Source organism: Leucoraja erinacea, chromosome 17, assembly GCF_028641065.1.
Source record: "Leucoraja erinacea ecotype New England chromosome 17, Leri_hhj_1, whole genome shotgun sequence".
NCBI classification, from domain to species: domain Eukaryota; kingdom Metazoa; phylum Chordata; class Chondrichthyes; order Rajiformes; family Rajidae; genus Leucoraja; species Leucoraja erinaceus.
In genome coordinates, this window is record NC_073393.1 from 14842062 (window position 1) to 14859358 (window position 17297).

The 17297-nt window shown below is 41.6% G+C and overlaps 1 protein-coding gene across 2 annotated transcripts in view; it reads right to left on the reverse strand.

Annotated features, from left to right (window-relative positions):
- Positions 1 to 232: 232 nt before the first annotated feature.
- The window catches only part of rfwd3 (ring finger and WD repeat domain 3), a 28993-nt gene continuing 11928 nt past the window's right edge, over positions 233 to 17297 (reverse strand). The window contains exons 8-13 of one of the 2 annotated variants that reach the window (XM_055648634.1): positions 13864 to 14092; positions 11425 to 11575; positions 9438 to 9614; positions 8380 to 8594; positions 7606 to 7823; positions 233 to 2232 (exon numbers count right to left, since the gene is read on the reverse strand). In XM_055648634.1, coding sequence (XP_055504609.1) covers positions 2089 to 2232; positions 7606 to 7823; positions 8380 to 8594; positions 9438 to 9614; positions 11425 to 11575; positions 13864 to 14092 — 1134 coding nt within the window. In that variant the 3' untranslated portion in view covers positions 233 to 2088. The remainder of the gene's footprint in view (positions 2233 to 7605; positions 7824 to 8379; positions 8595 to 9437; positions 9615 to 11424; positions 11576 to 13863; positions 14093 to 17297) is intronic. The other variant, XM_055648633.1, reaches the window with a different exon arrangement.

The following is a 17297-nucleotide window of genomic DNA, read 5'->3' on the forward strand; positions in this document are numbered from 1 at the left end:
CAACTCCTTGATTATGGTGCTGGCCTTGCCGGGGCAGCGCGAGGTGTAAATGGAGTCAATGGAAGGGCAGTTGATCTGTGTGATAGTCTGGGCCCCATCCACAATTCGCTGCAATTTCTTACCGCCTTGGATGGAGCTGTTCCCAAACCCAAGGATGGAAGTAAATGGTAATCCTGTCAGAAATCAACACATCCATGAAAAATTTCCAAATAATATTTCCTTTTACAAAAATTCTAACCACTTATCACTCGCATCCTTGGTACGAGTTCCAGTGCATCAATGCAAAATCATAACTAAAGCTCTACCCTATCCCAACACATTTATTCTGGTGCTTCTGGAGGCTACTTATTATTCTTGGTTATTATCTGCACCATCCTAATTGGCAAGGCTTACAGACATAGTAATGGGTACAGTTCTGTTCACAATTTTATTATTAGAATAAACAGGTTTGGGAGAATGAATTGAAAATATTTACAAATATGATACTAAATCCAAGAGATTACAATAAATCAGAAAAAGTGGCACATACTATGGACATTTCACTACAAAATGAGGGAGATTAAACTGACATCTTTAAAATTATGGGTTTGATAGGATCAAAGATGGTTCCACTTAGGCATATTCCCCAACAGTTCACTAAGAAACATTCATAACCCCAAAATATTGTCTTCATTTATTATTTTCCAACTTTTTGTACTTTGTGCAAGTAGGTATTATTTACACAACTTCAATTTCATCCCCAGATTGATCAAAAATCCAATGCAGATGACCTATTGCTTTAATGAACAAAATTCACAAAGGATAAAATCTTTTGATGCTGAGAGTACGCAAGCTATTTGCTGCCAGAGATTACTTCAAAAAAGTTATCTCTGGAACCCATAGGCTCACCCAATACCAAACAGAAAGTGCTAATGGTTAAAGCCCAGGCTGAAAATTCCAACACACAGATGTTGCTCACGACCAGATCTGATGCAACATGGCAACAACCCAGCTATCACTTAATCAGCAATTATGGAGAGTAAAACATCAGGATTTCACATGCAGTTAATTTTTTTATTTCAATGTAATAGTAATAAAATGACATTTATATACAAACTGCAAGTTGTTATTGCATATGAGCACATTTTCATTCAAGCGCAGAACCAGAAATCGGCTTCCATATCTCCCATCATGGATTTTCCAACTTTGTACATCAAATTAACGATCAGATTTTCGTAACATTCTTGGGCCTACAGACTCAATCATGGTTACTTCCCGTCATCCCATTATGTTATCAAAATCAACTTTCAGGTCTCATGCAACAAGTCAAGTTGCTTTTGTCCATGAGAATCAACAGATCCAAATATTTTTCCTCCTCAAATCAAGAGATATTGGCTGTGCAATCTTAATCATTCTCTGAAGATCCAGCATTCCCGCTGGTGGGAACTTACATTCCTGTCTGAACAGGTGGAATTTTGAATGTTGGGTTTAACCAGCAGTGCTGGGGGGGGCGGTGGCCCATAAGCAGGTGACAGCGATCTCCCACCCTACTGAGAGTTCCTTCACTGTTGCCCTTGTGCAAATCAGTAAAGGGGAGATTATAAATCCTCACCTGAAAGCAGGGAAAGGCAAAGAGATAAAGTGAAGACACAGGCTGCAGATGCAGAAAAAAAGATAAAGCGAGTTGGAGGAGCTGCTGCAGGCCTCTTGGGGTCTCCAGGCAACCAGAATCAGATGTGCATCGATGAAAAGCAAACTACACTATAAATGCCATGCAAGGAGAGGTATAGTAAAAGGGGGGGGGGGGGGGGGGGGGGGGGGGAGGAGAGATGGTACCAAAATCAAGTTCTTATTCAAAGATTATCTTGTTGGAAATGTCACAATTCTTGATAGTAACATTTGTCAGCAATGGAATAAATTAAAGGCCACAGCTTGTAGCAACAGGAATATTTTGATAATTAATTGAAATGGGTAGATGTGGCACACATCAAGACCTACATACGACGAAAGTTTTTATCAGGTGTCGTGATTCATACCTAACAGCAGATTTGGCCTTACGAGTTCCATCCTTGCCAAGTTAATGTAAAAAAGGTCACAAATACAGTTCCATCAGGCCCACTTGTAGATCTTCACCATTTTCTCAGTCAGAGTTCCCAGGAAACTGGTTTGATTCACCTCGAACGGACAGATATCCAGTATTGGTTGGTCGGCTTGAAGCTTCTGGATGAGGGAGCCAGTCCCCGCATTCCATAACTGTTATAGCAAGAGAATGAAAAGAATTACTGAGTCTCAAATTTGTGATTAAGGCTTTTAGAAGCGTTATCCATAAAGTGGCGATTTTTAAAGATTCCTTAGATTTTTGAATATTTTAACAGAATGGAAGGAAGCAAGTGTGACATTGCTGTTCAAAAACAGAAAAAGGGAAATGAATAACTGTAAACTAGTCAGACTGATAGGCAAAGGCATAGTTGACAATTAAAGACATGGCAACAAATAAACATAGAAAACCATTACATGATTAGGCAGCAACAAGTTAATGATGGGCATAACATATGACAAATCTGATTTTTGAGAATGTAACCAGCAAGGCAGATAAAGGAAAATCAGAGCATACTGTATCTTTAGGGTTGTTACATAAATCATGATCATGCCGTGTTCATTAAATGACAAAACAGGAGTAAATGGATCTGTCTTCAGAACAGCATATTACTCGTGGGTTGTCATCAAGATCCTTTTCACTTATTAGCTATTCACTCATTAGGTTTGTGACATATCAAAAGAAAGTGAAACATATCTAAGATTACTGCTGAAGCAAGATCATGTGGGAAATTGTACCAAGGATAAGACAATGAGTCTACATGGGGAACAGACAGGTTGTGAGAGCAATTAATGCAGCAGCAGATTAAATATGTGTGAAAATGTTGAGGTTACCCATTTTAGCAGGAAGGATAGGAAAATTATATATATATTTTAAATCATGAGAGATTAATAAATAAGAATGTAGAGAGAAATCCCAGTGTGCCGTTTCAGGCAAAGAATGCACGCATATACAGAAAGTAATTATAAAGGTTGACATGTTGGCCATAATTACATAAGAATTAGACTGCTAAAGATAGAAAGTCTTGCTGCAAATACTATACAAGGATTTGGTAAAATCATAACTAACATACTGTGTAGTTTTTAACTTTTTTCCAACTTGCTTGCAGTTGGTGCAGTGTAATTAACTAGACAGATTTTTGGAAGGTGCAGTTTGTCATCAGGAAAAAAAACAAGGCTCACTGGATTCCAGAAGGAGATGATTTCATTGAAACAATTATGATTCTGAGATTTAGACAAGGTACCTAGAGAGAGACTGTATTCTCTGGGTGCAGAATCTAGAACAAGGAGACAACGTATCAGCATGCAGGGCCAGCATTTGAACGGGTTGTGGACAGTTATCTTTACTTTGGTTGGAATTTCTGAACCCAGTCAGCTGTAGGTGCTCAGGCTCAGTAAAAACTGTTAATCCAATATGCTTAGGGACTTTTGTTCCGCCAGACTGACAATATACTTCAGTTATTCCAATTAATACTCCAACACTCCTAAATATCTACAAGACCATCACCATACAGTCATTCTCTCTGTGACTCTTTAATACATTTTTCAGTATCCCATTACGTTTAGAGGGAACAGGGGAACTGGGGCCCTGATGCATTATATGAGGTGCAGGAACTGGGTCTCCAGTGAGCCAGATGCCAAACCATTGGGGTTTCCATTCAATCAGAGGTTTTACATTTTTTTTTTTAGAAACAGTAATTAATAATATGGTTCTCAAGTGAAAGAGTGGGGAACAGGATCAGCCACCGTCATAGCATTGTTGGAACAGGCTTGAGGGGTTACAGGGCATATACCCATTTTATTTTTTATATTCTCTTGAAACGACACAGTTTACGGTACTTCGGAGATCAAACAACCAGCATGTCTGTCCTTGGTCGCACCACTTAAAAACCTTGCATTGTCAAGTTAGTCACATATCAGGAGGGTAAAGAGGAAAGAATGCATACAAGTATCAGGAACTAAAAATTAAATAAAGGAACCACACTGAAGATTCATTATCATCTGGTAAATAAAAAGGTGCAAAATTCCTTTTCATACATTGAAAGGGTCAAACACATGAACATTTAATTTAAAACTTCTGCCTAACATCTGAGTCATACAATCCTTTCTACCAGGATATCCTTGTGCTGGCTTCTCTTCACTTGTCAAAGCCAATTTCTACTTCTATACCCTTCTCTCCATTCATACAGTGATTATCACCAGCACCCAGGGCTCACATTTGCCTAGTGCTCTGTAGTCATAGTTTGCTTTTCATGTAATTCTCAGCTGACAAACAATAGAAACTGCAAATCACCAAGCTATTTGGCCAAATAAAAAAAAATATGGAGGCATGCTGGTGTAGGAGATGTTAACAACATAAAAATGAAGCTTACTGGAACAGCAGTTTTCACTATGCTTTCATTTAAATCCAGTTTACAGAGTCTGAAACTCAGATATAATTAGGAGGAGGATACATGATACCTTAATTGAGCTGACCAAGAATTAATAGCCACGTCATTCCCTGGCAAAGCAGACATTTCAAAGATACCTGCTGCCATCATGTGGGTGAACTCAGAAACACGCACAAATCACTAAAATAGGATCACATATTTTGAAAGCTTATAGAAACACAGACAAGACGTACTCGCCCATCCAGCATCAGCAGTCTAAAGGGCCTGTCCCACCAGCATGCGTCTGGCGCGACCAAACGTGGTCGCTTGAGGCATACGGCCTTGCGGGGCCGGTCCCAATTCGAACCGCGGAGGCGTATGGAGTTGTGCGGGGCTGGCCCCAACATCATACTCATCAATCAGCTGGGCAGGAGGCGGGCAGACTGAATTTGGACGTCGCATGGCGTCGGGCGGTGACGTCATCACGCAACGGCACGCCGGGCGGTAACGTTATCGCGCAACGCCACGCGATAGGCATACGCAGTCAAGACGCTGCGTACAAAGTCAAGATGCTGCGTATGCCCTCAATGCGCCTGCAGGCCGTTGGCGCGCGGGATTTTCAGACAGCGCAAGATTTTTGGAGCCCCACGCGATGTCGTGACCAGCCCCGCACAACTCCAAATGCCGATTTTCACCGATTGAAGTGGGACCGGCCCCGCGAGGACGTACGCCTCAAGCGACCACGTTTGGTCGCGCTAGAAGCATGCAATCGCATGCTGGTGGGACAGGCCCTATACATACCACATTTTTTGTTCTTGTGCAGGGGAGCAAAATTGATAATAAGAAACAGTGTACAGAAAGGAATTGTGCATGAAAATGAGTGTAAACCTCCAAGTCAGAGCAGGAAAAATAGCACAAAGGCGAAATTGAAAGCACTTTATCCACGTGCACACAACATTTGCTACAAGGTAGGCATGTTAATGGCATTGATTAAAACGAATGAGTATATACAACTAAATGTGTGTAACGTAATAAAGATTGGGAATTACGTATTCCAGAACATTTACAGTCCATTCAGAAAGTATTCAGACCCCTTTACTTTTTCCACATTTTGTTACGTTACAGCCTTATTTTAAAATAGTTACATTATTTTTTTATCACCAACAATCTACACACAATACTCCAGAATGAAGAAGAAAAAACAGGTGTTTAGAAATTTTTGCAAAGTAATTAAAAATAACTGAAATATCACATTTACTTAAGTATTCAGACCCTTTTGCTGGGACACTCAAAATTGAGCTTAGGTTCATCCTGTTTCCATTGATTATCCTTGAAATGTTTCTACAAATTGATTGGAGTCCACCAGTGGTAAATTAAATTGACTGGACATAACTTGGAAAGGCACACACCTGTCTATATAAGGTCCCACAGTTGACTGTGCATGTCAGAGCAAAACCCAAGCCATGAAGACAAAGGAATTGTTCGTAGACCTCCAAGACAGGATTGTGTTGAGACACAGATCTGGGGAGGATATAAAACAATTTCTGCAGCATTGCAGGTCCCGAAGTGCAGAGTGGCCTCTGTCATTCTTAAATGGAAGAACTTTGGAACCACCAGGATTCTTCATGGAGCTGGCCGCCCGGCGAAACTGAGCAATCGGGTGAGAAGGGCCTTGGTCAGGGAGGTGACCAAGAACTCAATGGTCACTCTGACAGAGCTCCAGAGTTCCTCTGTGGAGATGGGAGAACCTTCCAGAAGAACAACAACTATATCTGCAGCAATCCACCAATCAGACCTTTATGGTAGAGTGGCCAGACAGAAGCTAATCCTCGTAAAAGGCACATGACAGCCTGCTTGGAGTTTGCCAAACAAGATTCTCTGGTCTGATGAAACAAAGATTGAACTCTTTGGCCTGAATGCCAAGCGACACGTCTGGAGGAAACCAGGCACCGCTCAACACCTGGCCAATCGCATACCTACGGTGAGTCATGGTAGTGGCAGCATCATGCTGTGGAGATGTTTTTCAGCGGTAGGAACTGGGAGTCTAGTCAGGGTCGAGGGAAAGATGAACGGAGCAAAGTACAGAGTGATCCTTGATGAAAACCTGCTCCAGATCATTCTGGACCTCAGACTAGGGCGGAGGTTCACCTTCCAACGGGACAATGACCCAAAGCACACAGCCAAGACAACGCAGGAGTGGCTTTGTGACAAGTCTGTGAATGCCCTTGAGTGGCCCAGCCAAAGCCCGGACTTAAACCCCATCGAATATCTCTGGAGGGACCTGAAAGTAGCTGTGCATCGACGCTCCGCATCCAACCTGACAGAGCTTGAGAGGATCTGCAGAGAAGAGTGGGAGGAATTACCCAAATACAGGTGTGCCAAGCTTGTAGCATCATACCCAAGAAGACGAGGCTGCAATCGCTGCCAAAGGAGCCTCAACAAAGTATTGCGTAAAGGTTTTGAATACTTATGAAAATGTGATATTTCAGTTATTTCTTTCTAATTACTTTGCAAAAATTTCAAAACACCCGTTTTCGCTTTTTTATTATGAGGTATTGTGTGTAGATTGATGATAAAAAAAATTAATATATTTTTAAGAGAGAGTTAGATGTGGCCCTTGTGGCTAAAGGGATCAGGGGGTATGGAGAGAAGGCAGGTACAGGATACCGAGTTGGATGATCAGCCATAATCATATTAAATGGCGGTGTAGGTTCGAAGGGCCGAATGGCCTACTCCTGCATCTATTTTTTTTATGTTTCTTTATCTTAGAATAAGGCAGTGGAGGCCAATTCTCTGGATGTTTTCAAGAGAGTTAGATAGAGCTCTTAAAGATAGCAGTCAAGGGATATGGGGAGAAGGCAGGAACGGGGTACTGATTGTGGATGATCAACCATGATCACAGTGAATGGCAGTGCTGGCTTGAAGGGCTGAATGGCCTACTCCTGGCCCAATTGGCTATAAGACAAAATTACTTGAAACGCTATTTTCAAGTTTTTATATGGAACATAACATGATAGATGTATCCATTATCCTATCCAGCAGCGTGGTTACAATCTTTGATCACAGGCATGCATTAAAATCAATGGCAATACAGGAAGAGGGATGTCCAAAATGCAGTCAATGATAGGATGAATGCATCAAACTGACTGGCATCACTCACCATTGCACTGTTGGTTGCTTCATCTCCTGCGCACACCAAGACAGTGCCATCTCTCTCAGGACTTGTGAAAATGGCATTTTTCGTTAAAAGTTTGCATGTAGGGCCAGCGTTGAACGTTTGCACCGGGTAACAGGTGCAGATGAGATTCTCAAGCGACTCTGGAGAGGCACTGCTTGACAACTCCATCATGATACACCGTAAAGAACTGTGCGTTTTACCTTTAAAAATAAACAACTTCGATTAATGCTACCTGGGAAAGTTTGTGATTTCTGCCACAAAAAAATGTCCATCTTACCAAAAGTGAGGATTTTCTGAGATCTAGTTCCATAATCCCAACAACTACCCAAGTATAGGAAAACATACATATAGGAAAATGTGATCCATGTTTATCTTTTATATTTCCTCATTAACGCTATACATGCCAGCCCAGCCCCTCGATAGAATTTACTGAAGATAATTTATTGAAATGAATAGGATTGCTCATTCGAATGATTAAATTACACAAGATGTTAATCAATGGAACTTGATGAACTTTTGCCTTTAATCATTAAACTGGAGTCAATTTTGTGACCACTGCAATTTACCAGCCAAGCCAGACTGTCCAGTGATCATATTAAAAAGAGAAAATGCTGAAGTACTTTCTCTACAGATGCCGTCTGATCTGTTGGGGTTTTTTTTCCAGATTTCCAGCATCAACAGCTATTTGATTTTAGATTATCATTCAGTAGTTTGATATGTATTACCATCATATTTCCCTCAAGCTCATCCACATACCTGGCCTGTAGGTAACAAGGCAGTGTCGCATAATGGGTTCGATCTGTATATCTGTGCAACTCCCAGCCTCCAGAGGCAGCAAATGTGCCTTGTAGCCGTTTGTAGATTTCTGTTCCCAAAAGCAACCCCCTTCCAAAGTGCCAGCCACTAGTCCACCACATGGAAACGCTGCAGATGCCGTTCGAGGGAGATAGGAAAGTGATGTCACAGGACACCTGAACAATAAAAGTACAAGTGGAGTTGGGAAAGAGGTTGTTGCAGGAAGAACTGGTCATTGTCTTCAGCAATCTTGCAAGAAGCAAAGGAAATAAATACATCTCCACATTTGTTATTGTAGTACGAGAGGAGGAAGAATGCGAGAGACACGGATTACATAACTAAAAATAACAAAGAGGAGGATCCAACTGATGTGTAAAGGACAGTTTTTCCTAGGATACTAAAAACGTTGCTCACCATTTTACCTGAAGAGATTAAGAAATAGCTATCCAAATCTCTCTTCCACTTCCTGGTTTCTTGACCTATCCAGTCTAGTTTAGAGATACAGCACGGAAACAGGCCCTTCGGCCCACCGAGTCTACACCGACCAGCGATTCCCGCACATTAACACTTTCCCACACACACACTGGGGGCAATTTACACATATACAAAGCCAATTAACCTACAAACCTGTACGTCTTTGGAATGTGGGATGAAACGGAATATCTTGGAGAAAACCCACGCAGGTCAAGGGAAGAAGGTACAAACGCTGTACAAGCAGCATCTGTAGTCGGGATCAAACCGGGTTCTCTGGCGCTGCGATACCGTGCCATCACTATCTTTCAATCCAGATTTCAGACACATTTTAATTGACCAAATTGCTGCTGGTGGAAGAGGCGAGAAAGATTTCTCACTGGTCCATTAGGAAGTGTCATCCATCAGTTCCCATAAGAACTGGACCACAATGTATGTGCTGTTGCTGAGGAAGTGGCCAAGCATTCAGGTGACAGAAGGGACAAAAGGTGGTGAAGAGTACAATAGCAAAGAAAACAACAGCTGCCATGTGTTGAAAAGTACCCTACCTAGAACCCTGTGGTGGGAGCTCCTGAACATGTGTAGTGGTGTCCCTCATGTCGTAGATCAGGATAGAGCCATTTATCAATCCAGCATAGATGTAGTTGGTGTCATCCATGCACCAACAGCAACTCCATACAGGGCGACCAGTGTTGTAGGTCTGCACCACAGTATTGGCAAGCAAGCTAGAGAGATTAAAAAAGGGTTAATTTTCAATGTAGGTTAGGTCATGCACAGAATGATGAAGAATGATATGGCTAACATTCCAGGCAGTTAGGACCACGCAGCATTAGAAAACACTCAGCATCACCTTTCAAAGAATGAAATCGAAACTCCGGCAGCGGGACGGGCCGGAACGCTCCGCGGCATGGAGCTCCCATGTTGGTTAGTCCGCGTCACGCCCGTGGCTTTAAACTCCGGGCCGGTCTCCAGGAAAGGAGGCACCACTCCACGATGTAGGCCACGTTGCAGGAGGGGATGGAGATGCACATGGAAAACTCCCATCTCCGTCAAGGTAAGTGACTGAAAAAGGTTCCCCCGGATTCTCCCCACCCCCCGTACCCTCTCACATAAAACATACAAAGAGACTTTAAAACAAACATTCAAGACATACTTAAAATAATAAAAACAGAGAAGGGACAAGACAGACTGCTGGCGAGGTGGCCATTACCTCATAATTTATAAAATTATTATAGACAATTACAAGTCGTGGCTTTGACTGGACGGTAAACCAGGTCACCATCCCGCAACTTCTTCCCAACTAGCAACACATTGCACCACTTACCCAACCAGACTGTAGGAGTGCTGCTACAAATTTTAAATGGCCAATTACTTCTTGGTCTTGCCCTGCTTCTCTAACATATTCTGCACCACACATCTCATGTTGTTCCACCCCTCTTGCCGCCAGTTCAAAATGGCTATTCCCCATCACCTATCTAGGTACAAGAGGTTTGCACATACCTTCACCTGTTTTCTCATTTAGTCCTTATTATGCCATTCACCTTCAGAGATTTCAGCTTCCAATTTAATCTGCCTTATTTTTGTATCTATCAGTACATCATTCTCCTTTCTTCCCCAATCACGCCCTTCACATTAATTGCACAACTCATTCTTGGTTACCTGCTTGAATTTGTCATCTAACTTGGTCTCAAAACTATGACCTTAATCACAGACTGTAGAATCTTTAATCATTTTATTTCCCCACAGCCACATCCTCTCTCCCAATCTCATGTGCACATCTTTGGGAAAAATGTATCTGCCAATTCACCCACAGTTACACAACAAAACATTCAACTGTCAGCCTTGCTTTCTGCATAAATTTGCAGCTAAAGATCTGATCAAACTTATACCACCACCTTTGATACCTTGATCCGCATTAAAATGCATTACTCTTTCATGCCTAATGGATGCGAGAGATCCATTAATCCTAATGGATAAGGACTTGAATGGAACAGACTCAAAATCAATGTATGCTGTTCTCCATTTCTCATCTGCACGCTATGGTGCAGAAAGAGGGAGCACCTAGGTTTCCCTCACCTGCTGTATTCTTAAACCCTCCTCTGTCTGCATGTTATCAGAATGCTTGCCATCCAGGATGGGATGAACAGAATGCTCCCGAAATTATACAAGGAGACTGGCATGATTATTTCTAGGTCCCCCAGCCCTCCACCTGGAAGACTTTATTGCCTAACTACTGACTCCAACACTTCCTCGCATTTATCTGAAGGACCAGGAGTGTATGCCAAGCTTAATTTTTAACCTCATACCATGTCGTCTCAAAAGCATACAATTTCCAATTCGCTCCCCATGTTAGATCATCTACGTTGGAAGAACTCAATTTTAAAATCTCAATCTGATTATTTCATTTGGTTTCTCTCATTCAACATTGCCATAAATTTAAGGTTGTCCAAAACTTTGCTACTTGTGTTCATGTTCCCAATGGACAAGTTTGGAAGAGGTGCATGTGAATCTTCATAACCATCAATACTCATTTACCTGGTTAGTTTGATAGTGTTGTCTAGTGACGCAGATAAGAGCACACTGTCATGTCGATCACTGAATGCCAAACCTCTGATTTGTTTGGAATGAATTGGGATGTACTGGGTACTGCGGAAGTTCACTCCACTTATCTTCTTCACGCCACATCCTGTAGGCCAGACAGGAAAAAGTGAAAGAAAGTTAAATCATAGGGACTTTCATTTTAAATGCGACAGAGTTACAAGCAAACATGACTTCCTGCCCACCCCGCCCAATCACAAAACAAAACTCATATCCTGAATAGGTCAACTCTGGGAGTCAAACGATGCACAAAAGAGTACAAGTTGTCAACAGATGAGAAACACTGAAGAAATAACAATGATCTGCTGCTAATGTGATTAAGTGCTGAGTGAAAAAAAATTATTGATCATCATTGGTTTGTAATTTCTGGTCTAATGTTATACAATCTACTTAAAACACCTATAGGTTGCATTATACAAGAACACCTTCAAAAGTAGCGAGATATCTCAAAGCATCAAAGACAATTACAAAAAAAAAGGTGCTGCAGTTATTCCGCGAGTCAGGCAGCATTTTGAGAGATCATGGATAGGTGATGTTTCAGTTCAGAATCCTTCTTTACACTGATTGTAGAAGGGGAAGAAAGCTGAGGGGGGGGGGGGGGGGGGGAAAGAGAAGATGAAACCAAACCTGGCAATGGAAGGGTGGATACTGGCGAGGAGGGCTTGATTGACATGGCCTCCACAGTTTCACCACCCTCTGCTTTGACTGAAGAAATACCTCTTCATCTTCTTTCTGAAGGTATGTCCTTTTATTCTGAGGGTTTGGCCTCTGGTCTTATAAGTTCCCGCTAGCAGAAATATCCTCTTTACATCCACTCTATCCACGCCTTTCACGATTCAGTAAGTTTCAATGAGGTCACCCCACACCCTTCTAATCTCCAGCGAATACATTTGCAGTGCTGTCAAACGCTCATATGTTGACCCAATAATTCCTGGATCATTCTTGTAAACCTCCTCTGGATCTTATCAAAACGTCAGCACATCCTTCCTCAGATATGGGGTCACAAAACTGTTCGCACTATTCCAAATGTGGTCTGACACGTGCCTTATAAAACCTCAGCATCCCTATTCTAGATCTCTCTGAATAAATGCTAGCATTGTTGTCACCTTATTTACCAGCGATTAAACTCGCAAATTAACTTTTAGGAATCCTGCCCCAGAACTCCCAAATCCCTTTGCATCTACGATTTCTGAATTCTCTTCCCCCATTTAGAAAATAGTCTACGCCTTTATTCCCTTTATGATGAGTGGTTAAAGGATAGAAATCAAAAGGGTGTAAGAGAAGAAGGATGAAATGTGAAGCCATAGGAAGGGATAGCGGAATAAATGAGTGTGCATTAGGGTGGAGCACAGTGGAGAGAGGGGAAAAATGGTACGTTGGCCTAAAATTAGAGAGCTCAATGTTCATACCGAATGTAAGCTACTCAGGCAGAATAATAACAGGGAAGTCAGGGAGGCAATTAACATAAACATTAGATTCATTGATTAAGGGAAATGAATGATTAAAAGTTAAAGTGAGATGTAGACACCAGAGAAGGGAGGCTGGAATCTCTTTCACACATTTTTTCACACAGAGAGTGGTGAATCTAGAACTCTAGAATTTAGAAGATTGAGAGGGGATCTTATAGAAACGTACAAAATTCTTAAGGGGTTGGACAGGCTAGATGCAGGAAGATTGTTCCCGATGTTAGGGAAGTCCAGGACAAGGGGTCACAGCTTAAGGATAATGGGGAAATCCTTTAAAACCGAGATGAGAAGAACTTTTTTCACACAGAGAGTGGTGAATCTCTGGAATTCTCTGCCACAGAGGGTAGTTGAGGCCAGTTCATTGGCTATATTTAAGAAGGAGTTAGATGTGGCCCTTGTGGCTAAGGGGATCAGGGGGTATGGAGAGAAGGCAGGTACTGGATACTGAGTTGGATGATCAGCCATGATCATATTGAATGGCGGTGCAGGCTCGAAGGGCCGAATGGCCTACTCCTGCACCTAATTTCTATGTTTCTATGAATCTCTGGAACTCTCTGCCACAGAGGGTAGTCAAGGCCAGTTCATTGGCTATATTTAAGAGGGAGTTAGATGTGGCCCTTGTGGCTAAGGGGATCAGGGGGTATGGAGAGAAGGCAGGTACGGGATACTGAGTTGGATGATCAGCCATGATCATATTGAATGGCGGTGCAGGCTCGAAGGGCCGAATGGCCTACTCCTGCACCTAATTTCTATGTTTATCTCAAACATCAATCAACAGGTTGAGCATACTCAGTATATGGGTGAGATGGGAATGAACTGTAGACTTTTCAGATGGAAATTAAGCATGATGCGTTCAAGATAACATGTCAACATTTCAATTTTGTTAAAGGAAAGACCCTCAGAAGCTTACCAGGAAGGTATACTGTTTGAGGAGATGGCTGGGACACAACAAGACAGCTCATTGAAGCACAGTAGGCCATGACTCGACAGTTTCCACTTTGTGAAATCATGATTCCTTTTTCAAACTGATATTTGCACTGACTTTGGCTGGAACCGATGTGGCCACTCAGTGAGCTACCGGAACATGAGGGACCTTGTGAAGCATTTGGACCGTGCTTGGCCATCAGGCATCTCAGTTCCTGCAGCAATGATGGTGAAATTAAATATTACTCTTACAATGCAATCCAACACACAACTACTACCTATAGCGACATATGCACATCAGGAACTCAATGAAGAAAATTTTGTAAATACAGCTAAACATTCATAAATGGAGAATTTAATACATTCACACATGCACAATATTCAAACCAAAGCTTCACAATCAATGCATACACATCCAAACACCACCCCCCTCCAGTAAAGCTACGTGCTAAAGAAGTCAGTTCACAGACTGCTGTCTTCCAATCGTTATCCAATTCAGTCTGAAACCCTACAGCTCACTTGCCATTCAAATACATTTCAATGTTTTCCAACATGCAAGCTGTGATGCCACCCATTGTGGCAGCAGTGATTCAAACATAATGAATCCAGAATTCTGCGTTATGAGAAATGGAGAGGAATAATGAGACCTTGTTAGAGCATTCCACCCATCCCTCAAAAGCAGCATATTAGGTTGATTGACATATGGGATACCTGGCTTAATTTACTTGGAAAATAATATACAAACGTCCAATCCAGACCAGTGGTGCACAACATCTATGCAGTGAGACAGGCAATCACAGGATGTATGTTTGGCCTGCCTCTGTTATTCTCAGCACCCACATTCGCCGTCACTTGTATTAGATTCCTCAAAGCTAGCTGCAGCCTGGCAAAGCCTGCCTGCCAAAAATGCAAACACCATCTCCAAAACAGCTCTAAAAGACAATTATGCCAGGCCCCCAGATTTATCAAACATCAACTGCCCAAAAACCATCAAGACGTCTATTTGGGCAGCTCTGTGAAGCCGTTGGTAGAGCTACTCCTCCACAGCTCCAGAGAACCCGATTCAATCCTGATTTCAAGTGCTGTGTGGAACTTGCACTTTTGGTTTCTCTTGTGTCTTCTAGTTTCTTCTCACATGCCAAATACATGTGGGTTTGTAGGTTAATCATCACTCTATATGTCATTGAAACATAGGCGAGTTATAAAATTTGGGGGGAGTTAATAGGAATGCAAGGGGAATAAAATGAGATCAGTGTAAATTCTACACCTCCAGCATTTTCTGTTCCAAAGAAAGCGACCTTGGCCTAAAATGCTCCAGTCCTGGCAATACTTTCAAATAACACCCCTACCTAAACACATTCTAATCTGTAATGCTGTATGCTAGACCGAACTGCATGCAGTGCAGTTTCTGTGGCTGACAATTATTTTATATAGATGTAGCACAGTGATGCTGAACACAATGTCTCTGCAGTGAGGGCAGATTGACATGGATAGATCATAAATAAACATGAAAATCTAAAAGTTCACGAATGGTCCCACAGCCTTCATTGTTCACGAGCTCTAGCATTGGCAACTTTAATGAGTTCAGCGGCAGAGCACTGATTTCTCCTGCCATTACTTAGCAGAAACCTGGGGGATCTGCCCACTTAACCCGTGCCAAATGACATGCAATGACCTAATCAGTCAAGAGAAATGACTCTGGTAATTTAGAATTGTTAATTGACGTTATTTAAATATTTCAATGCATCTAAGTTTGAAATTTCATGAATGGTATGATTATTTTAGGTATATGGTATGATTAATTAACTAGTAGCTTTTAATTATTTTTCAAAGTGAAATGTCAATTTGTTGGAATTCAGCCATGCCAAAAGACGAGGGTGAGTGATTGGCTTTGACATCAAAGAAGCAGTTTATCAAGTATGGCTTTGAGACAGCCTTGTAAACAGACATCACCAGGCAAAGGGAATACAATTCAATGGTTGATGTCACATCTCACCCAAAAGGAAGATGCTTTAGGTTTGGTGCCAAATGACCCTATCCCCCGGCTATCATTGAAGGAGTTCTTCAGAATAGTGCCCTTAGCCCGACCATTTTCAGCTGCTTTTATCACCTTCTTTCCTTAAAGGTCAGAAGTGCTGTTTGCCGAATATTCAATTCCATTTCCAACTCTTCACTAAATGAAGCAGCATGTGCTTGCATGACCAAAAACTCAACTGACGAGCCATGTAAATATGTGGCAAGAAGAGCAAGTCAGAGACCACAGCAAGTAACTTGCATCATGATGCTGCAAGGCCTTTCCCTGAACAAATCAGGAATGTGATGGCATACTCTTCTATGGCCACAAAGAATGCATCAATACTCTTAAGGGAAGTAAAAAACAGAAATCCAGGAGACACCAATGCACTCGATAATCATGCCATTAACAACCGTAAACAGTCAATCTTTTCAGCATCAGCACATAACAGCCCAGCAAACATTGGCCTCAGCAGTGAGTACCATAAACAAATTGCACTTTTAAGTTACTTACATCGACAACATCTCTCAAACCCACGATTCCTACTACCAAGAAAGACAATGGCAGCTGGTTCATGAGAACACAATTATCTAAAGATTCCCCTCCAAGCCATCAGAACATAGAAATACATCACCAGTTCTAAGTCCTCAAACCTTTCACCCAACTATACGACCAACTATATGATCAGAAAGGCTACTACAACTTAAGGCGACAGCTCAGTTTCAAGGGGGAAAAGGGATGCACAATAAATGACTTTGATGTTTGTGCCCAGAGATTCTTGCACATACGCCAGTCAATACAGAGATTACACAAGGTTGTTTTGTTCTTATGAAAATAAACTCAGAATTTTAATTCAAGTATTATCCAAAATAAGCATGAAAATAATTTTAATTTATGTTTATACACAAGGGCAGTGCAGTTGTAGGCTAATTAGCATAGCTTACTCTTTGAAGATTTGGCACTTCATGTAATCGCAAGTTTTTTTTTACATTATTTGTATTTAGTACTGAATTGCACCGTAAACCAATTGTTTAACAGGTGTAGGGGCTTGCAGAGAAGTGCTGGGGGTAAGTTTAAAAAAAGATGATTACCTGTTTGAGAACAAGTTTGTGGCAAAGAATAACTTGTGAACTAAAGGTAGCAACCGATAAGAATCTGGGACAATGGTCCCTTAGTACACAGTACAAGGGTGCTTGACATATCCTAATCACTATGTAGATAAGGAAGCCTGTTTTTTCAGAAGTGTGTTGTGTGAAAGTTGTGTGTGAATATTTTGTCTACTAAGCCGCTACTAATCATGTTCAGTCGTCAGTCCTTTAGTGGCAATTCATTTCTTTGTTTCGTTAGTTATGATATATTCAGTTTTTAGCTAGGGTCTGCAGATATTTTAATGCTTTGCTCTGATG